This window comes from Sus scrofa, chromosome 13 (genome assembly GCF_000003025.6).
Source record: "Sus scrofa isolate TJ Tabasco breed Duroc chromosome 13, Sscrofa11.1, whole genome shotgun sequence".
Classification (NCBI taxonomy): Eukaryota; Metazoa; Chordata; class Mammalia; order Artiodactyla; family Suidae; genus Sus; species Sus scrofa.
In genome coordinates, this window is record NC_010455.5 from 72,475,443 (window position 1) to 72,494,042 (window position 18,600).

Below are 18,600 nucleotides of genomic sequence, written 5' to 3' on the forward strand. Positions count from 1 at the left end.
TCACAGATGTTTCTGGCACATTCTACCCTCCTCAAACCTCAGAGTGTATCTGAAAGGCCACATGAGAACCTGCAGGAATCAGATGAGAACCTGATCACATGAGAACCTCCAGGAATCAGAGTGGGAAGCAGACTTGCTGGTCACTGATAACTTTTTGGTTCTTCTGACATTTTTAACACATGCACATATATTACCTTAACTTAGAAATGCTGAGATTTTTTAAAAATTTTATTTTTTTGTCTTTTTAGGGCCGTACCACCGGCATATGGAGGTTCCCGTGCTAGGGGTCTAATTAGCAATGCCAGATCTGAGCTGCTTCTGAATCTATACCACAGCTCATGGCAACGCCGGATCCATGACCCACTGAGTGAAGCCAGGGATTGAACCCTCAACCTCATGGTTCCTCGTAGGATTCGTTACCTCGGTGCCAAGACTGGAACTCCAGAAATGGTGAGATTTTCTTGTGCCAAGTTCTCTGCTTAGTACTTGGCCTGTACTGTTCCATTCACTCCCATGAACTAGATAGTAATCTTAATTATCCTCCTTTGTGAGGTGTGTGCCCAAGACCATGTGTTGAAGTCAGCTCAATTAGCATCTGCATCCAGGCCATCAGGCTCCAAAATCCAGGCCATCAGGATCCACAAATCCTTTGGTTTCTGTGAAATCACACCCTCTAGATCACCCACCTCTTTCTCCATCATTTTTGTAAACTCACCTCCTCCCCCACCTCCTCCTCCTCCTACACATTTCTCTCTGGTCTACATTCCCTAGGCAAGTTAATGCATTCTCATGACATCAATTGCTAGTTACTGCCAAACCTTTTTTTCTATCCTGAGTCTCATACTGTGTTGCTGTTGTCCATCCAGCCTCTCCTTGGATGTCCCATAGAACTCAGAAAGTTCAGAATCACACATCATCCCACCATCAAAATCCACTCCCCCTCCTTTGTGTCCCAACCCAGTAAAAGAGATCAGAATCTGGAGGATTGGCTTTTTTGGAGGTGGGCATGGAAGAACAACAGATACATGTACCACCTGAAATAAAAAGCCCAGTAGATGGGTTCAAGGGCAGAATGGAGGTGACAGAGGAAAAATCAGTGAACTGGAAGACAGGACACTAGAAATTACCCAGTCTGGGCAACAGAGAGGAAACAGACTGGAAAAAAAAAAAAAAAAAAACAGATTGTCAGAGATCTATGGAAATACAGTGAAATATCTAACATTCCTATCATCAGAGTCCCAAAGAGAGAGGAGAGAAGATGGTGGGGCTGAGAAAGGACTTGCAGAAGTAATGGCTGAAAATGTCCTAGATTTGGCAAGACACATAAAGTTATGAATCCACGAAGCTGAAAAAAAAAAAGCAAAAAACAACACAGATGGTATAACTTCAAAGAAATCCATGCTAAGACACATCATCATCAAACTTGTGAGAAAGACAAAGAAAAATCTTGAAAGCAGTGAGAGAGAAATGACTTATTTCTTAGAAGAGAAAAACAATTTGACAGTAATATCTCATGAAATACCATGAAGCCAGAAGGAAGTAGCAGAACATGTTCCAAATGATGAAAGAAAAGGACCTTGGAATACTGGGAAGGGAAATGGAATATGGCTAGCAAAAATATAAGCAAATAAAATAGGTTTTACTTTTCAAATTTTCTAAATTATATCTGATGGTCAAAGCAAAAATTATAACACAGATGTGGTTCTCAATATATGTAGAGGAAATATTTGACAACTGTAGTAGAAAGGGGTATGTAGAAGATGTTAGATTTCTATATTTCACTAGAACTTATAAAATGACAACAGTAAACTGATGTATGTATGTATGACATATATGTTTATGAATGCATGTGTATGTGCATGCATATACATGCAATACCTAGAGCAACCACTAAAATTCTATGCAAAGAGATACACTCAAACACAGTATAGACAAATAAAAATGCATATGAAAAGATCCTGTTCAAGAAATTCACAGAAAGGCAAGAAAAAGGAAAAACAGAGAAGAAAATGGTGGGCTTAAGCTGTAACTTTATCATTACAGTAAATGTAAATGGCCTAAATACACCAATTAAAAGTCAGAGATTGGGAGTTCCCATCGTGGCTCAGTGGTTAATGAATCTGACTAGGAACCTCAGTGGATTAAGAATCCAGTGTTGCCATGAGCTGTGGCATATGGAGGTTCCTAGGCTAGGGGTCTAATTGGACCTATACCACAGCCACAGCAACATGGGATCCAAGTCTCATCTGCGACCTATACCATAGCTCACGGCAACACCAGATCCTTAACCCACTGAGCGAGGCCAGGGATTGAACCTGAAACCTCATGGGTCCTAGTCTGATTCATTAACCACTAAGCCATGATGGGAACTCCAGTCTGTCCAATTTTATATTTATTAGATAGGTATGATAACCAAGACTGTGAGGTACTGATGAAGAAACTGACACATAGATCAATGGAACAGAATCCAGAATCCAGAAATAGATCTAACAAGTTTGGCAAACTGACTTTCGACAAGATGCAAAACAAGTTAATGTGGGGAAAAGTCTTATGAGCAAACTGTGCTGGAGCAGTTGGACATCCACAGACAGACAAAATGAACCCTGATCTAAATCTCTCTCCTTATACAGAAGTTAGCTCACACTAGATCAGAAACTGAAATGTAAAATATAATAAGAAAAACACAGGAGAAAATCTTCAGGTGTAGTACCAGGCAAAGGATTCTTAGATTTGACACCAAAACACACTCCATAAAAGGAAAAATTGATAAATTGTTTCTCATCAAAATTAAAACATTGCTTTGCAAAAGACCACATTAACAAGATGAAAAGACAAGCTACACATGGGATAAAATTTTTGCAGATCACATATTCAACAAAGGATTAGATCTAATGGTACAAAGAAAAACTAAAACAAAACTTAAAAAAAATCCAATTAGAAAATGGTTGAAAGACATAAAGAGGCATTTTGATAAATTGGATATACAGATGACATATAAGTACATAAAAAAGATATTCAGTAACATTAGCCATTAGATAAATGCAAATTAAAGCCACAATGAGATACCATCACGCATCTAACAATGCAAAACGGGGCAGTGACAGCACTAAATGCTGACAAAGATGCTGAGAAACTGGATCTCTCATATTTAGGTGGGAATATAAAATGGCACAACCACTCTGAAATACATTTTGGCAGTCTCTTAGAAAAACTAAATATGCAATTACTATAGTACCCAGCAATTGCACCCCTGGGCATTTATCCCAGAGAAGTGAAGGCTTATGCTTATGCAGAAACCTGTACATGAATGTTTACAGAAGTTTTATTCATAGTAGCCAAAAACTGATAATAACCCAGATGTCCTTCCCCTGGTGAATTGTTAAAACCAACTACCTGTACATCTACACTGTAGGATACTGCATGACAACCTGGAAATGCTGAAAGGAAAAAGTTAATCCCAAAAGATCACACACTATGAAATTCAATTTATAAAACTTCTTGAAATTACAAAATTTCAGAAATGGAAATTTAGAAATTGCTGGGGGAAAGGGGAGAGGGAAGGGGAGAAGAGGCAGTGACTACAAAGTAGCATGAGGGATATTTGTGGGGTGGAATGTTTTTGGCCTGCCACCGTCCATACCCAGTTGTGATATTGCCCTATCATTTTGCAAGGCGTTATTACCATTGGGGTAAAGGGTACACAATGTCTCTCTGTATTCTTTCTGAATTGAATCTACACTTACATAATTTGTCTACTTTTCTCAAAAAGCTTAAGGTAAAAAAAAAGCCAGCTCTAGAACTGCACAATCCCAGTATCACAACTCCCAGATTCCCAACCTGCTGACCACCCACCACAAGCACATGGTACCTTTGTAACCAAAGAGAAACTCTACAAGCACTTAATCACAGCTTCCACCAGGATTTTGCTGACAATACCAGTGAACTCTGTCCCCAAAACGTTCAGACTTTATATTTAAAATCATGACATGTAGTTGCAGCTACATAAAAAGAGGGTTTGGTGGGCTTTGGGTCCCCCCACAATACCCATCAGACCCCTCATAAATCCCAGTTGGTCAGAGGTCAATGACCTGCTCTGTGGCAGTGCTTATGCCCAAGCTGCTTCTCAAAGGCTGTGGTTTTATTTTTTAAGTTAGAGCACAGGCCCTAAGCAGCCTGGGCCCCGGTTCAGACAGTGTGACTTTTGAGACAGCAGTTTCTGGAAGACAGCAGTTCCTTTAAATACTGCTGTGGGATCAAGTTTTTTGCCAAAGAAGGAAGGACACAAGGGCCTGCAGAGGTCAGTGTGAGCAGGGGACATCTGTCACTCCCTGGGGACACAGATATTGTGGCTCCTGGATTGCAGGTGAGGAGACTGAGACTCACAGGGCAAATGGAGGTGCTGATGCTGAGCCCAGTGTGGTCAGGACTCTTAAGTCTCCTCCCTGTGTTCCCACCAGCAGCATTGCCAGTGGTGGGACCTTCAGACCTCCCCTGGCCTGTGTACATGACCCAAGGATTTTGTTGGGGGTCCCCAGAGGGTTTCTCAGGGCACGGTGAAGGGGCAAGGCCTCACTTGACTGGCTCTTCCCTACCTCCTGGGGATTGTGCACCCACCCCAGCTTTGCGTGTGTGTGTGTGTGTGTGTGTGTGTGTGATGTGTTTCTGTATCGGCATAGGGTGTTGGTGTCTGAGTGCCTCTCAGTCTGTATTCCTTTTTATGTGTGTCAAGTGGGTTTTTGTGTCGCTGTGGATGTCCTCTATCTTAGTGTACTGAGTGTGTGTCTGTGTGCCATGTGTGTGGTGTCCACGTGTGTATGTGTGGGGAGGTCTGTGTGCTTGTGTGTGTGGCGTGCATGTATCTCTGGGCGGGTGGGTGTGCGCGCGTGGTGTGTGCGCGCGTGGGTGTGGCGAGTCTTCTCCCCGAGGAGGCTCCGGAGATCTGGCTCCATTCGGGGCGTGACGGTCCCCAGGCGCCTTACTCCGGGCGCGGCTCGGCCGGCAGGGAGGGGCAGGGAGGAGCGGTGTGGTGGATCTGCGGGCAGCACACGTGGGCCCGGCGCCGCCTCCCGCGTCCCACCCCCTCTGGCCACCCCCGCGGGGAACTGGGATAAGTGGCAGCGCGGACGCCGCGCCCTGTTGCCGCGGAGCCAGCGGCGCGCAGCTCTCCCGCCTGGGCCCGCTGCAGACGAGGACCGCGCTCGCGGATGCGACAGCGGCGCTCGTGGCCCCGGTAAATGCTTCCCATCCCCGCCCCCGCCTGCCGAGCCGTCCCTGGGTGGGGCGTCCCTGGCTCCCCGCGTCCCCGGCATGGGCTCCCGCGCGCCTGTGCCCGAGTGCGCGCGTGTCTGCGTGTGCACAGGTGCGCGCGCCCTGCTCCCTCGCACCAGCCCAGAACCAACTTGTCCCCGTCAACTCTGAGTCCCCGTGACTGTCCCTGAGCGGAGACGCTTCCAGGGACAGCGCAAGGCTGCATTCTCAGCGCTGGCGGAAAGGGGCAGGCGGCAAAGTTTGTCGGGAGCCCGGCTGACTTTCCTTGGGGACCCACGTTTGTGTGTGTGTGTGTGTGAGGGCCTGGGCGCGCAGAGCTGGTTCCCTGGGCTCCCGGGCTCTCTTTTCCCAGCCTCAGTGGTTTGTTTAGGAAAAGTGGTGGTGAACTAGTAGTGAGGGCTCGCAGGCGCCGGCTGCCTGCCCCGCAGAGGGAGGGCGGCCCCAGTGAGAGCGGAGGCAGGCTCCTCAGGGTGGGGCGCAGTGGGGTGGGGCGCCTTGCAGGCCGCCCGGTGACCGCCGAGATGAGGGAAGAGCTCTTATTTGCCCTGCTGTGACTCTCCAGGCTTTTTGGTTGTGGAACGCAAAAGCCAGGACAAGATGGAAACAGGTTTGTCATGGCATCCTTGGAATTTCAGAAGGAGGAATTCATCAGAGTATCATGCACCTCCTTACTGTGCCCCTTTGAAACTTCCTTGGGGATTTTAAGATAGATCCGTCTTTTGCAGCTGGATCTTTATACCCACAGAGCTGACTGTAATTTCCACTTGATTACAGCTAAAATAGTCTTTAAGATGAAGTTTCCTGAAATGATTTAAAATAAACACAGATGGGAAGGGGGAAAGAGCTGTAATGAGGCACTTAAAAATTAAAGTGAGCATTTTTCTTAAGAACAAATGGAATTTTTCAGTCCTAAGAAATATATGTATTTTTTAAATCTTTGAAATGGAGTTTTTTTAAAACTGCTTTTTTAAAAATGTTACTGACTTCTAAGAAGGGTTCCCTCCTCATCTCTGTGTGTTTTGCAGTATTTCTGACTTTGGGATATGTCCTTCTTCCTTCCAGGACCCGAAGATCCTTTCAGAATGCCAGAGGAAGGTTCCCCCCGGCGGACCCCACAGAGTGTCCCATACCAGGACATCCCTCACCTGGTCAATGCTGACGGACAGTACCTTTTCTGCAGGTATTGGAAACCCTCAGCTACACCCAGGTGAGTCCCCCACATGGAGCACACATGCACCTGGTGGTACTTGTCCCCTCTTCCCCTTCATGTGCAGCTCTTGGGTGACCTACTTCGTATGCCATTTTAACATCAAGCATAGCAGGCTAACAAAACTGAGATTTATATTTCATCTTTTTTTGAAATTAAGAAGCTGGAGTTCTATTTTCATGATAACAACTGGGATACGGATTCTACCGTATGGCAGTTTTCAAAAATTCCACATGACTTTATTTTTTATACTGGAATTGATTTCCTGTTGTGCAGGCATTCCTTTAAAATTCAACCCAACGACCATAGAAAACCACCAAATCAGATAAGAAAATCAGTATGTGTATATATATATATATTTGTGTGTGTGTGTATATGTGTGTGTGTGTGTGTGTGTGTGTGTATATATATATATATATATATATATATATATATATGGTAACTTCTGTTCTCTTTTCCTGTTTGATTCTGAGCTTCTGAAGGTGTCATGAGTATGTAACAGGAAGAAAGGGGTCTGGGTATTTCCTTCTGATTTCTTGCCAGCTCAATTACTTTGTACATTTTCCATCAAGGATTTGTCTTACTCTTAGAAACAGGCGTTGGGACTATACACAATACGACAGCTGGTCCCCTGCTGCTTCCCTCCTCTTGTGTCAAACAGGGAAACCCTGCTTGTTTGTGTTGTTCAAGGAAAGAAATTATTTGTGGTAACCAGTTGGTCTAGTGACAAGCAAGCATTTTTTGTTCTATGGACATGTTACCTGTGTCATAGGCCTCTTGTCTCTTAGGGGTCATGTGTGGTGCTATGAGGCTCATAGGATTATGTCTCCCTTTGTATTTCATTCATCACCTGACTCTAGCACAGCTATAAAATGTCTCCTTTATTTTCAACAAGGTATGTATAATCCAGGTAGCTGCACATTAAAAAACAAACAAATAAACAAAAACAGATAAGGACTTTAAAAACCTGGTTTAAAATCATAGCTTCAGGGCAACCATATAAGTTAGCTGTTGTAATGGGCTGTTAATAGTTTCTGCCAGGACTGGCAATGTCTGTGCTAAGGATTTCCTCTGTGTGAGAGTGCGTGTTAGAAGATGCTTGGCAGGCGTTATCATTAATTCTCTGTTCTGCCTTAACTGGCTGTAGAAGTGCCTACTCTTGGCTTCCTTTCTAACAACTTTGTGGTATGTGGTGCATTATTTGATCAATATACAAAAAAGAGGACACAATGTTGGGGATAGAAGTTGGTGATGTTTGAGCCCCAGACTTTGGGGGTTTTCTCTGTGGAGTGGGGAGGTTGTCTTCACTGAGGTTAGTAGAATGCAGACGAGTCAGGAGCTGTTGGTGGGCTGGGAATAGCCTAATCGGCTGCCCTTCTTTGGGCTGCTAGTGGTTTAACAGTACCCCCCTCATGTTGCACTGTGGGAGCTCTCTCTTCTCCCTTGATTTTGCTCCAGTTAGAGATGGCACCCCTCCCCTACCCCAGTAATTTAAACCGAGAGTCTCTTGGGGTCAGTGTTTACCTTGTGGCGGATGCTGATGGAGAAAAGAATGGCGGGGGATGGTCGAGGCAGATGGGCCCTGGGCTTTGGAAGAAAATAGGCCCCCACCTACCTCCTCTGCCTCCACCTGCTGGAGATGATGCAGATAGATGGGGTTGCCTTTTCCCCCCTCACCCTCCCCCCACCCAATCAGGGGATCTTTAAAACATATCCCTGCCAGCCCTGACCAATTCAATTGGAAAGTCCTGGAGACCCCCTGCGGTGACAGATGTTAACCCTGTGGTTGCTGCATCTTGGGGTCCTGGAGGGGGGATGGGGCAGACAGAGCAGAGAGGAGGTGGTGGGGTCTGGGGCAGAGTCCATTACCCTTGACTTGGGTGGAAGCGTATCTGCATCTGAGTAGCTGAGCCCAGCCCTGCCCTTTCAAAAGGCCTGGGACAGCTCAGCTGCTTGTTTCAGTACTGCTGCCTGCTGCTTCCAGGCGCAGGGAGAGGACCTCCCATCTCCATTGGCCTCAGCCAGTCCCCTCTGGGGCGTATCCTCTGGGCCTTGTGCTGCTGCCACCCCCCTCGCCTGTCTGTTCGCAGAATCTTCCCTGCTTTAATCTGTGGGGGAAGCACCGGCAAACATCCCCTCTCTGCTCTTCCACCTGCTCTTTTTTAAAAGTCTTTCCCACAGAGGCCCTTGGGACCTCAGAAGCCACCGTTTTGCAGGGGGCGGTCCATGCCTGTCTCTATTAGTAGGCACTGGTTTGGGGTGGTTTTCTGGTCAACAAGTTGGGCCTGTCCATAGCACCTGCTGAACATTGTGCCTGCAGGGGAATTGCTGGGCTCTAGGACCGGCTTAGCAGGCAGCTGGGAACACACAGGGTCACGAGTGTTCTGTGGCTGGGGAACCAGCTTAACCTGCTGATAGAAACAAATTGTGTCTGTATAAATACCGGCCACCTTACCCTGGACCCTGGGAGAGAAGAACACATTTTCTGGGATGGCCATTACCATGTGTGCGTCCAAACACAAGGCTGTTTTTAAACACAGAGCAGGCCCTAAATCAGTCTTTAATCTTTCAGAATCAGAGGCTTAAAACCTACACTCAGAGCGCTAAGGCAAATTTCGTGCTCCTTGGGTAGTTTTTATGGTAGGAACAAATGTCATACTCGGGGAGGAGCAGAGTTACCTTGTGAACTGAGGATCAGTTGTTCTGGAGTCTGGACTAGTCTCTGAGACTTGATCTCATTTTGTCTTCTCCTCAACCTGCGAGGCTGATGGTATCATTATTTCTTCTTTTTTAAAGCTAACCCATCTGCATTGTGTCCAGATTCCTCTGGTTCCAAGTCAGTTACTGAGCAAGATGGACTTTTGTCTTTCTAAGTACTAACTTCCTGATAAATTCTTAGATTTTTTTGTTAGGGTAAAGATGATGTTTTATGGTAAAGAGTGATAAGATAATTAATTCTCCTTCATTGTTTGCTCATAACATATTAAAAGTGGGAAATGGATGAAAAGATGCATCCATTCTGAAGTACATAGTCTTCTGATGCCCTGAGCACTAGCTGTCTTATCCACACTCAGCACTTTGGAATTTTAAAGTACTGGATCTTCAGCAAGTTTCCACAGATGGTATTTTTGGGGTAATGGAGCCTGGCCAGGTTGGGGTTGAGTTGCCCTATGGCTCTGTGCCCGCAGGTAGTATTTCACACCTTTGAATTCAGTCCACCATGTGGCCCTCGGTGCCTTTAAAGGCACCTCTGAGGACCCTGAGCATTGTTCGCTGTCCTGCCCCATACAACACATGACTGAGCCACAGTGTTGGGGGTCTGGGGTGAGGGTCTAAAACGGTATTCAGTCTGATGACTTGGTTCCAAAGAAGTCCTCCCCTGTTTCTACTGGACCAGGAGAGCTGGAGAGCTCGCTGTAACCGTGTGAACCATTTGAGCACTAGCTCCTGGTGGGGACGGGCCATGCCCACCTGTCTGTTTGCAAGGCTGGCATGACGTAAATGCACGGGTGCTCCTCTCATTCAGTCCCAGCGGGGGCTTCCCTAGTGCTGCCTGAGCTCTGTGTCCAGGGAGCCCGCTCAACACCAAGGGGCTTACCAGGCTCTCCTTCTGTAGCTTCTGTCTTGTTTCTGTCCCTCAGCTGGCCTGATGCCAATGCCCAGGTGTCTCCTCCAGGGAAATTCCAGATGTCCTGCCTTTGCAGGAACCTCCCAGCACGAGCCCCAGAGTCCCTTCTCCAGATGCTCGGTTTCACTCTCTTCTCCTTTCCTGCCCCAGTGAGGAACTGGCCTTGGTCCAGCAACCCGCAGCCCCTGGTCACCACGGACTCCTTCCCTCCTCTCCAAATTCCTCCATCTCAGCTGGTCAGGCTCTCCTCTAGGTGACAAGGGTTGGTGCTGAGAGTGGGGCCCATGGCAGGGAGGGAATGTGGCATCACTTCTCAGAGTGGTGGCAGTTGTCAGTGGATGGGTCAGTAAGCCAAGGCCCCGCCTCCTCCTTATCACTATTCCCCAGAATGGGGCTCAGCTGATGTCCCCAGCCCCTGCCGTACCTTTTCCTCAGTCATATTGCTCCCTTTCTTTATGAAGCCCTCACAGTCTGTCTTAGGACACTCCTTCCACCTGTGCAGACTCACTTGGAGAAGCAGCACTTTCCTGAAGCTGGGCTCTTTGTAAATGCTATGGCATGTCCTCCCTCCTGGCCACCCACCTGTCATCCTCTCATCAGCCACCAGCCACCTGGGTGTGGCACATGTGACTCTGGGAGATAAGGAGCCCTCCCAGCCAGCCTGATGCCTACCACGAGATGCATTCTCCCCCATCTGGCTGGACTGGATTTCAACCCCCAGCTGCCTTCTGGACATTTTGTTTTTATAGGTTAAATTGGCATTTCCCTGCCCTCCCCTCCCCCTTGGGCTTTCCAGTCAGGTTGTGTATGGGTTCCTTGGTGCCTTTCTTTCCTCCAGCCTAGGGTGTGGGTTCAGTGTTCTGGGCAGCATTCCACAGGTTCTACGCACATCTTTGCTTGCAACCCTCATGACCTCTTCCCCATTTGAATTCTTGCCACCTATGTGACAAGGTTTTACACTCCTTTGACTGAGATCCTGCCCAGGGCCAACCCAATTGCATCCCCCAATTGTCCCTAAAAGTAGCTGTTTTGAACATTCTGTTGGTCTCTGTGGTTATGACCACCCAGCCCCTTGGACGTTCCTCTGGTTGGGAAGATCTGGGGTGGCTCCTGGACTCCCCAAGCCTCTGTAGGAAGACACGCCCCAGGGGTTCATGTCTTCCTGCTCAGCCTGAGTTACGCTCCCACCCAATGTGCCAGTTAGCAGGCTCCAATTCATTCAAGCTTACGTGTTCCAGGTGGTGCTGGGCACCAGGGTCAGGAGAGGGTGGCAAAACTGCTCTGTTTGATGAAGAGGCAGGTAACTGCAATACCATGTATCAAGTACCTAGAGTCAGAACTGACGCTAGGCCACGCAGAGCCATGGTCCCTGTTAGGAAAAGGAGCCCAGGTAGACACAACCCTTTAGGTGTGAGGTCAGATGAGCAGAATGTGGTCTGGTATTAAGCTCCTACTCAACTTTTCAGCCAGTGCCCTTGAATGGTACTGCACTTGTGAGAAGGGCATGCTGGAGAGGGCAGCAAGTGATGCTAGAGAGGTGGGAGGGACCACATCCTTGGGTCTGGCAAACCAAGCTACAGGCTTAGACTCGAGTCTCTTGGGTGGGGAGCTTGGGACGGGCTCTAAGTGAGGAAGTCAGTCTCATAGCTCAGACAGCCAGCTGGCCCAAGGTGTTTGCTGCCATCCAGGTGGCACGTGGAGAGGGTAGAGTCAGGCGTGATAGTGGCACCTTGTGGGAGCTGGGGACTGACCGTACCAGTAGTGATGGGGGATGGAGTAGGGGAAGAGCTCCTGGGTGACAACTCACAGGGATACGCACAGGGTTTTCCTGCTCAGCACACCTTTAGATTGCTCAGCCTTCAAGACACTGGGGCTGCCTCTGACTCTAATGTGTGGAGCCACCAATTCTGTAGGACACATGAGTAGGGCGGCCCTGATGAGCCAGTAGAAGTGGAGGTAAGGGAGCAGGGCTGGGCGAAATGGTCACTAGTAAAATGCCAGTGCTGGAAGTAAGACAGGAATCCTGTCTTCCACATCTCCCTTCAGGGAGGAATCACAAAGTGCCTGTGGGAGTTCCTGCTGTGGCACAGTGGGTTAAGAATCCAACTGAGGCAGCTCCAGTTGCTGCAGAGGCGTAGGTTCTCTCCCTGGCCCTGGAATTACCATACGCAGTGGGTGCAGCCATTAAAAAAATTTTTTTTTTTAATTTTTTAAAATGCTTTGACGTATACATGTTATTTCATGCAGTTTCCACTAAAACACTGAGAAGACGGACCTTACTGTGCATCTTATAGCAATGACATTATTTTTAATCATATCACTGCCTTTCAGTGCTACCTCAGATTTCTTCTGCCTATTTTAAAAATTTCCAAAGGGTCCTTTCTCTTGTGTGGAGCTTTTGGTCCTCCTGGTTCCTCTGCCTTTGTTAGCACAGCACACTGCCTTATTTTTAAATAGGGCATCTCTTCTGGGCTTTTTTAAAAAAGACTCTTCGAATAGCAAGGATCTTTTGATGGCAAGAGGAAAGGCCACTGCTATTCTTGCAGTTGATTTTTCCAACAGCTTCGTTAAGGGATAATTTTTTCCAGTTGCTATAAGAATGTTCTGCAGATACAAATCTGGCTTTGTTTTGCAGTGGAGTTGAAGAAAAAAAATAGCAAAATAAGCTGCTTCCTGAATAGCAGCCATTGTCCACCATTGTCTGTTTCTCGGCACCTTTTAGGTTTAGATGCTGATCCCAGATGCACTTTGTCCCGGAATGCCAGCCAAACCATTGGTTATTGTGTCAACGGGGAGATGGTCTTTAGTGGTGCCAGTTTTTACAGCTGAGATCACAGGGTGACCCTTGTCCCATATTTAGGGTCAGCCAAGCCTCTTGTTGGTAGGTGGTGCTTTCATTTCACACAGGCTTGTTCCCTGTGGTGGGGTGGGAGGACTGGTGGCCCTCAAGTGGACCTGGGGGTGACATTGTTCTCTGTGTTGATGGCCTGGTCCACTAGCAGGGGGTGGGTGCAGCTGAGAGCTGCCAGAGGAGCTGCGCCATGTCACACTGGTGGCCATCTCCTGGCACGCCTCCATCCACCCTGTGCTGACCACTTTTTTCTGTCCTGGCATCCAGCACACACTTTGAGGTACAGAGTTGAAAAGGCAGGCCTCCTTCCTCAGGCAGGTCCAGACCAGCTTTGCTCATGGAGTCACCACTCTCAATATTCTGGAAGGAAGGGAGGAGGGAGCAGCACTGTTGAGGAGAGCAGAACAGAAGGAAGGAGAGGGGGGTTTGGGGAAATGTGTCCTCAGGTACTGTTAGAGCTACGTGGATTTGGCCTTCCTTTCCTTGGACAGGTTTTCAAAGCCAGACTGTTTGGAAGGTTCCCCAGGCAGGATTAACAGAGATGAAGATGGAGGTGACACCTGCTCTCCCTTCAGGGTTCTGGTGGCTCTGTCGCCTGAGTTGCTGCCTCCCTGGAGCAGGGGTTGGGAGAGTAATATCTAGGGAAAGCTTCCATCAGCAAGCTTGCAAAGCACTTCTCACACCTACACACAGGCCCCCCATGCACACGTGTGTCCCTGGTGCTGAGAAAGGGGTCAGCCCTCAGCAGGAGCTTGTAAATGTGTCCTACAGAGAGGAGGGGCAGGTGAGCATGTCACTAATGGGGCCCTGCCTTTTCTGGTGGGGAAGCTCAGACTTGAACGTGATGGAACCCTCAGAGCCAGCAGCTATCCTAAGCTTGGGGGCTTCCTGAAAGTGTGGAGGGCTCTCAGACCTTTGGAGATCATGGAGAAGTGAGTCTCTGCCCTTCCTGGAAAGGAAGGTAGTCACAGACTTAGGCTCTCGGGATGGGGGCTGCCCGTGGTGCTCACACTCTGGACCGATCCCATCATATGCAGGGGGGAGACAGGCTTGGAGGGTGAGCACAGTTGCCTGGGGCTGGTGTGGGGCAGGAGGTGGAGGCCCTGTTTAGAAACTGTGGCCTTTAGACATTTTAGGACCTTTGCTCTGTTTATCCTCTTCAGTCTTATAGACACATTTCGGGGAAAACTGGTGTCTGAGAGACCTGCACAGGATGGTGCAGCGGAGAATGGCTTGGGCCTTGAAGCCAGATGCCCAGGACCAACCTGAGCTCATGAGGACAGGGTGGGGGATGGGGGCCATCACTGGACCAGCGTGATGGTCTTTGATGGCAGTACCTTCCCCCAGGTGGTAGTATGTTTTCCCTCTGGGGCGGATCAAGTGCCTGGCACCCAGGAATGAGGTGTGATCGTGTGTGTCCTTCACCATCCATCTGGTGGGCTCTGTGGCTTGTCTGCTACCTACCACCATCCTTTGCTCCCCTCCACCATCAGTCACATGGACCTTAAGTGAAGGCAGTGACCCTCATAGATCCCCCCATTACCTCTCTCTCAGTGATGCCAGACTATGTGCCTTTCTTTGTTATTTATTTTTTTCTTAACAGTTAAAATTCAGTTCCATTTCAGTGAGGTTTCAAACTCCGTGGTAAACTTGTACAGACGCTTCATTTACAAAGTTGGGGGAAGCCGTTGGTGGTGAAATTCCTTTTGTGGTAACACAGTTGGGAAATGAGACACTTTCTTGCATGTCACACCCCTGTGGCAGTATTTGAAGTGTGGCTTTTGACTGGCTAGAGGGCCAGGTGACCCTTGGGGATGGAGGCTGAGTGCCAGTGCAGACAGACCCACCTGGTTCTCAGGTTGTGCGTCCTCAGGGGTTGCAGGCCTTGATAGCATAGCGGGTTATGTGGAAATGCTTGTGCTGCAGATGGAGTGGCAGGGTGGTCGGTGCACCAGGATTCTCTGGGTTGGCAGCTGGTGTTGGGCTTGGCTGGGCTCTCTCCATCTCTGGTCGACTGCTGCCTGAGCGGGGCTGGCAGCCAGCTAGGAGCTGCTGGTCTGGAGTGTCCAGCCCTGGCGGGCCATTGGCGGATGCAACAGTGTTCTTCCCCATGTCCCCATTCTTTCCCAGGAGAGAACAAATGCCGGTGCACCTTCCAAGTCTCTGCTTGTGTCAGGTGTGCAGACATATACTGTTGAACATCTACTGTTGTCAGCCTGGAGGCAGGGAGGGTATCTTGTGGTCATTCTGAATATATCACATGGGAAAAAGATTTTTGTGCTGAGTGTCGGGAAACCACGGTTGACGTATTATTTCTGCCTCTGCCTCTGAAGAACTTCAGTTGGACCTTCTAACAATTTCTCAGAGGGTTTTGGATTCCTGTAACTCTGGTGTAGTTTTCATCTCATGGTAGAGCACCCTGTGAGCTTCTCCAGAGCAGAATTCTGCCTTCCTTAGTGTTCGCCCTATGTAGAGGTTCATGCCTGGCACACGCGAAGGGCTCTAAATGTGTTTGTTGAATGAATAAGTGAACTTACCATAATAATAATACATGAATGAGTGAACTTTAAAGTAAGATGATTGGGCAAGATGATGCTCAAAAGTCCCTTCTGGCATGGATTCCTAGGAAGCGAATAGAAGGGTTTACATCGAGTGTAGATCAGAGGATCTATCTAACTTTTTGTGCGAATATGGAACACCTAAATCAGAAGTGTCATTGAAGGAGTTAACTAACCCCTAGGATGAGGATACTCTGTGCAGGTGACCCTCTGAGATATGAGGTGGTTGGGTTTTAGCCAGTTTACTTTGAAGTAAAATTCCGTATGTAAAAACACACCTGTAGGGAAATGTGGGCCAGTGGAAAATGTTTTCCATGTAACACAGATGTCCTCATGAACACCAGAATCTAGAGTGGGGTCAGCTTCCTCTTGACATAGAGAGACGATTCAGCCAGTATTAACTGAGCTTCAGATGTAAACTCAGCACCATGATAGACAGCCATGGAGAATCCTCAGATCAGCCTGGAGACCCAGGGTTAGCTGGATCACACACCTCCAGTGGCATGAGTTCTCTCTGAACTCCTTGGATGTGCCATGCCTCATTCTGTTTTGAAGACACAGAAATGAAGCTGCCCCCTCTGCCTTTGAAGACATCTCTGCACATTTATCAGGAAGATAGTTCAATGCACTGTGGGAGCTTGCTTGTGAGGGCCACACATTCTGTGTGGGGGTAGGGGTGGGGATTCAGGGGAAAGTTTAGATGTTTTAAGTCATCCCTTGAAGGTGGAAAGGAGCCTTCTGTGTTGGAAGGACTACATTCACACAGGAGGCATGTTCTGAAAATGACAGGAAGTCTGTGGAAACTATAGTCCACTGTCCACGGCAGGAGATAAGTTTGGGATGGTTGGTTCAGAATCCTGAATTCAAATGCCTGTCGTATGAGTCTGCTGGGGCTGCCGTGACAAAATACCACAGACCTGGTGGCCTAAACAGTAGACATTTATTTTCTCCCAGTCCAAAGGTTATAGATCCAAAATCAAGGTGCAGGTTAGCTTGGTTTCTGGTGAGAGCTCTCTTCCTGGCTTGTAGATGGCAACCTTCTCTCTGTGTCTTCACATGGTCTTTCCTCTAACGGGGTTAATCTTCCATGACTGAGCCTGCATGCGGATCCTGACTTTTCACACTTGTGATTGTCTATTGTTTCTTGGTGGGTGCCCCAGCCTGTCTGAAGTTGCAGTGGGTTTAGCCCTTGCCTTGATGTCCTGTGTCTAAGACCACCTGGTTTCAGCAAACCCCAATTGACTGGCTAGTCTGGGGCAGCATCAGGCACAAGAGTAGAAGATGCCAGGCGTAAACCCTGTCAGTACTGTACAGACCCAGTAGCTCCTTCTCTGTGGCCATTCCTTCTTCATTCTTAGTGATTTTTGTCCCTAGGGATACAGTTCATAATTGGTTTTAATCAGGTGTGAATATTCCGTTTTCCTTTCCTGGTGCTGTTTGCAGCTAGAGCTGGCTATAGGACCAGTTGTTCTCTTTAAGACACTAGAAAAATTAGAGTAAGTTAAACCTAAAGCAAACAGAAGAATGGAAATAATAAAGATGAGGCCAGAAATTCATGAAATAGAGAATAGAAAAACCATAGAGAAAATAAACAGATCCAAAAGTTGACTGTAAAGATCAACAAAATTGATAAATCTCTAGCAAGATTGATCAGGAAGGAAAGGGAGACTGGAGTTTCTGTTGTGGCTCAGTGGTAATGAACCTGACTAGTATCCATATGGGTTCGATCCCTGGCCTTGCTCAGTGGTTTAAGGATCCAGCGTTGCCATGAGCTGTGGTGTACATCGCAGGTGCGGCTTAGGTCCTGCATTGCTGTGGCTGTGGTGTAGGCCAGCAGCTACAGCTCCAATTCAGCCCCTAGCCTGAGAACTTCCATATGCTGCAGGTGTAGCCCTAAGAAAAAAAAGAAGGAGGAAAGGGAGAAGACTCAGATTACTAGAAACAGAAATGAAAGAGGTAACATTAGTACCAGTCTTTCATAAATAAAAAGGATTATAAAAGAATAATATGAACAGTTATATACCAATAAATTAGATAACTTAGATGAAGTGAACAAATTTCTAGAAAATGCAAACTAGCAAAACTGACTTAAGAAGAAATAAAAAATCTGAATAGACTTATATAACAAGTAATGAGATTGAATTAGCAAGCAGAAAACTATCCATAAAGAAAAGTCCAGGCCCAGATGGCTTCACCATTGAAATCTAGTAAACATGTAAAGAAGTATACTAATTCTTCACAAACTTTTCTAAAAAAGAGAAGAGGAAACACTTCCCAACTCATTCTAAGTTGCCAGTATTAGGAAGATACCAAAAGAAACAGACATGCAGAAATCCTCAGTAAAATACTATCAAACTGAATCCAACAACATTAAAAAAAAAATTATACACCATCACCAAGTGAGATTTATCCCAAGTATGCAAGGATGGTTTAATATCTGAAAATCAGTTACTGTAATATGGTATATTAATAGAATTTTAAAAATCCACATGGTCATCTCAGTATATTCAGAAAAAGCATTTGATAAAATCCAACACACTTTCATGAGAAAAACCTTCAACAAATCATGAATAGAGGGGACCTTCCTCAGCCTGATAAAGGACAATGACAAAAATCTCAAGCTAATGTCATACTTAATGATGAAAGGCTGTATGCTTTCCCCCCAAGATTAGGAACAAGATAAGATTGTCTATCTGACCAGTGCTGTTCAGCATTGTACTGAGGGTCTAGCCAAGGCAATTAGGCAAAAAAAGAAAGGCATCCTGATTGAAAAGGAAGTAAAACTATTTACAGGTGGCGTGACCTTGTATATTGTAAATCCTAAGGAATCCTCTAAAAACTGTTAGGGCTCATAAATGAATTCATCAATAGTTTTTCTATATGTGTGCAATGAACAGTCTGAAAATGAAATTAAGTAAACAGTTTCACTTATAAGAGCATTAGAAAGAATAGAAATGCTTAGGAATGAATTTTACAAAAGAAATACAAACTTGTACTCTGAAAAGACATTCTGTATTCATGGGTTGAGAAAGACTTATTATTGTTAAGATGGCAGTACTCCTCAAATTGATCTACAGATTTAATATAA

The 18,600-nt window shown here is 46.9% G+C and overlaps 1 protein-coding gene across 4 annotated transcripts in view; it reads left to right on the forward strand.

Moving 5' to 3' along the window:
• MGLL (monoglyceride lipase) overlaps positions 4,953-18,600 on the forward strand; it is an 88,570-nt gene continuing 74,922 nt past the window's right edge. The window contains exons 1-3 of one of the 4 annotated variants that reach the window (XM_021068336.1): positions 5,387-5,551; positions 5,831-5,875; positions 6,331-6,475. In XM_021068336.1, coding sequence (XP_020923995.1) covers positions 5,866-5,875; positions 6,331-6,475 — 155 coding nt within the window. In that variant the 5' untranslated portion in view covers positions 5,387-5,551; positions 5,831-5,865. 4 annotated transcript variants of the gene reach the window in all.